General features: G+C 35.6%; 1 protein-coding gene across 1 annotated transcript in view; it reads left to right on the top strand.

Moving 5' to 3' along the window:
• The first annotated feature begins 211 nt into the window (after window positions 1-211).
• LOC137616633 (hemocyanin subunit-like) overlaps window positions 212-3536 on the top strand; it is a 3988-nt gene continuing 663 nt past the window's right edge. The window contains exons 1-2 of the mRNA XM_068346540.1: window positions 212-305; window positions 1804-3327. Coding sequence (XP_068202641.1) covers window positions 242-305; window positions 1804-3327 — 1588 coding nt within the window. The 5' untranslated portion in view covers window positions 212-241. The remainder of the gene's footprint in view (window positions 306-1803; window positions 3328-3536) is intronic.

The following is a 3536-nucleotide window of genomic DNA, read 5'->3' as shown; positions in this document are numbered from 1 at the left end:
GATAATATATATCTTATCGCTTGCAAGATATCAATTACAGTCATAAAAAAAGCTTTTTTTTTTTTTCTAAAGCAGTCTGTCAGCAACGTGTTAATCTTGGACCAAAGTCCAAGAAAAAATCCCCTTTAGAGTGGAGGGGTTTAAGGGGTTGAGTGTTGAGGGGGAGGGGGGATAGGAGCTGCCACTTCTCCTGCTGGTATATAAAGGCACCTGCAGTCGACCATCCTTGTGCCCAGTCATCATGAAGTCAGTTCTCCTCCTCTTGGCAGTGGTCGGGGCTGCTTTGTTCTCGGTTGCTTCTGCGGGTGAGTCAAGTCAAAATTTTGAACTCATAATTTTTTTGATTAGTTAATATAACCATGATCTATGATATGTTCAAACAAAGCTTAAACCTATTCTGAAATACTGAGATATTGCCTTCTCAAAACTAGATCAGTTGTTAGAATCGGAATACTTTAAATAACCGTTTTTTTTCATGTTTGATTAACAAACAGCTTTTTACAAACCCTTTACCTTTTTTAATTTTCCAAAGGCGGAATATATGCTCTTGCTATAAATTATATAATAGGAAAATATCATTGACTGCCAGATTATTTAGATAAAATGCAATTTTGGTGTGATTCCGTATTGTTATAAACGTGAAAGAATTATGCCCATATCATAAGTAAGAGCTCACTGCTCTTTATACAAAATATGAAAATAATTTGAATACTTAAATTCTCTATGAAAATATCAGCCTAATCAAGCTTATTTCTTTATATTTTGGAAGTTAATAATTATAAGACATTATGTAGTCCGTTTCATCTCATATTGATAGTTAGTTATTCTAATACAATCAGTAAACTTATTGGTTATAGATCTCATCTCATAATTCTATATATGCGTTCTATCATTAGTCTTATAACTTCAAGAAAATGTATATTGATATGGAGTGAAATTAATTGACCTTGAATTTTATTCGAAATTTTCTTGATTAATCTTTTGAACCATTAACATATAATTCACAATGCTATTCTTGAATATAATTTTATTATTATTATTATTTTTTTTTTTTACTGTTATTTAGAGTTTAGCAAGAACCCAGTTTAGGAGTTTTTGTTATTGATTTATTCAGTTTATTTTTTGGTTTCACTTTCATTCAATCAGTGATGTTTGAGTATTAAGACACATCGTGTAATTAAGCAATGTGATATATTCAAAATAATCATGGATAGCTACTCTTCCACAGCAAAGAATCTCCTAGTTCGTAAATCCCGAGGTATATGATTTCGAAGAGAGAGTATGAGAGCATTCCCTTCATTACAGGATGTATTATTGATCCAATCAAAAAAATTTGCGTTAGGAGAAAAGAATTTACGTCTTAATTTTAAATCGTGAAACTATAATCTATAAAAACCTAAAAAGTTATTTTTATTTCTAATATAATTTAGGGAAACGAAATAATGCTAATCTCCCTCTCCCTCTCTCTCTCTCTCTGTCTGTCTGTCTGTCTGTCTGTTTGTCTGTCTGTCTGTCTGTCTCTGTCTCTCTCTCTCTCTCTCTCTCTCTCTCTCTCTCTCTCTCTCTCTCTCTCTCTCTCTCTAAATATGTATATACACACACACACACACATACACACACACATATATATATATATATATATATATATATATATATATATATATATATATATATATATATATATATATATATATATATATATATATATATATAAGTATATATATATGAACGAAGATGTCATTTGATAGCCAAGGTCTTTCATTCACTATCACCCCTTTTCATGTTTTATATGAATTTTTGCAGATGCTTCAAATGCCCAGAAGCAGCACGATGTGAACTATCTTTTGTGGAAGGTGAACGAGCACCTTCGAGATGAAACTCACAAGACTTACGCCAAAACCTTTGACCCAGAGGCCGACACTTCCCATTACTCAGATGATGGAGAAGCAGTCCACCGTCTCATGAAGGAGCTGAAAGATCACCGACTGTTGGAGCAGAAGCATTGGTTCTCCCTCTTCAACGAGAGACAACGTGAGGAAGCTCTGATGCTTTTCGACGTCTTCATGCATTGCAAAGACTGGGAAACAGTTGTCAAAAATGCTGCCTATTTCCGTGAACGTATGAACGAGGGAGAATTTGTGTATGCAGTTTATGCTGGCGTCATCCATCATCCTTTGGCTGAACATGTTGTGCTTCCTCCACTCTATGAAGTCACCCCTCACATGTTCACAAATACTGAGGTTATTCAAGAAGCCTATGCAGCCAAGATGAGGCAAACTCCTACCAAAATCAAATCCTCATTCACCGGTACAGCTAGGAACAAGGAACAACGTGTAGCCTACTTTGGTGAAGACATTGGCATGAACACCCATCACGTTTTCTGGCATTTGGAATTCCCCTTCTGGTGGAGGGATTCTTATTCTCATAAGCTTGACCGCAAAGGAGAGAACTTCTTCTGGGTACACAATCAACTTGCTGTTCGCTTTGATGCTGAGAGAATTTCCAACTACTTGGAACCAGTACAGGAACTTCACTGGGAGAAACCTATCCATGATGGATTTGCTCCACATACTTCCTACAAATACGGAGGGGCTTTCCCATCTCGTCCTGATGATATTCATTTTGAAGATGTTGATGGAGTTGCTAGAGTTAGAGATATGGTCATCTACGAAAGCCGTATCCGCGATGCCATTGCTCACGGATACATCATCAAAGAAGATGGTACTCACATTGATATCATGAACGAGCGAGGAGTTGATATTCTTGGTGATATTATTGAGTCTTCTCTCTACAGTCCCAATGTACAATACTATGGAGCTCTTCACAATACCGCCCACATAATGCTTGGTCGTCAAACAGATCCTCATGGAAAATACAACATGCCTCCTGGTGTAATGGAACACTTCGAAACTGCCACTCGTGATCCAGGTTTCTTCAGACTTCATAAGTATATGGATAACATCTTCAGGGAGCACAAGGATAGTCTACCTAGCTACAGCTTTGAAGACTTAGATTTTAAAGACGTGGATGTAACTAATGTTGCTATTGATGGTAAACTGGAAACTTTCTTCGAAGATTTTGAATACAGTCTGATTAATGCTGTGGATGACACCGAAGATATCCCAGATGTTGACATCGATACATATGTTCCTCGTCTAAACCACAAGGAATTCTCCTACAATATTGACATTAAGAACAACAAAGGAGCAGATACTTTGGCAACTATTCGAATTTATATTTGGCCTCATAAGGACAACAATGGTGTAGAATTCTCCTTCGACGATGCAAGGTGGCAGGCAATAGAACTTGACAAATTCTGGGTAAAATGTGAGTATTTCGAATGATATTCTACAAATTCTCCCCCCTTTGAAAGATGATAAGCTATTTGGGAAATTCTAATAAGAGCAGTTTTAATTATCATTAAATTCAATTTATCACTTTATTTTTCTTTACTGTACATTATTAGTGCTTGTATGAATATTAAATATCGAAAATTAGTTTGGTAGAAATAACTGATTAAACAAATACATGATTTA

This window comes from Palaemon carinicauda, chromosome 22 (genome assembly GCF_036898095.1).
Source record: "Palaemon carinicauda isolate YSFRI2023 chromosome 22, ASM3689809v2, whole genome shotgun sequence".
In the NCBI taxonomy this organism is placed as follows: domain Eukaryota; kingdom Metazoa; phylum Arthropoda; class Malacostraca; order Decapoda; family Palaemonidae; genus Palaemon; species Palaemon carinicauda.
The sequence above is the reverse complement of the archived record's forward strand: the minus strand, read 5'-3'. Positions and strand labels throughout refer to the sequence as shown.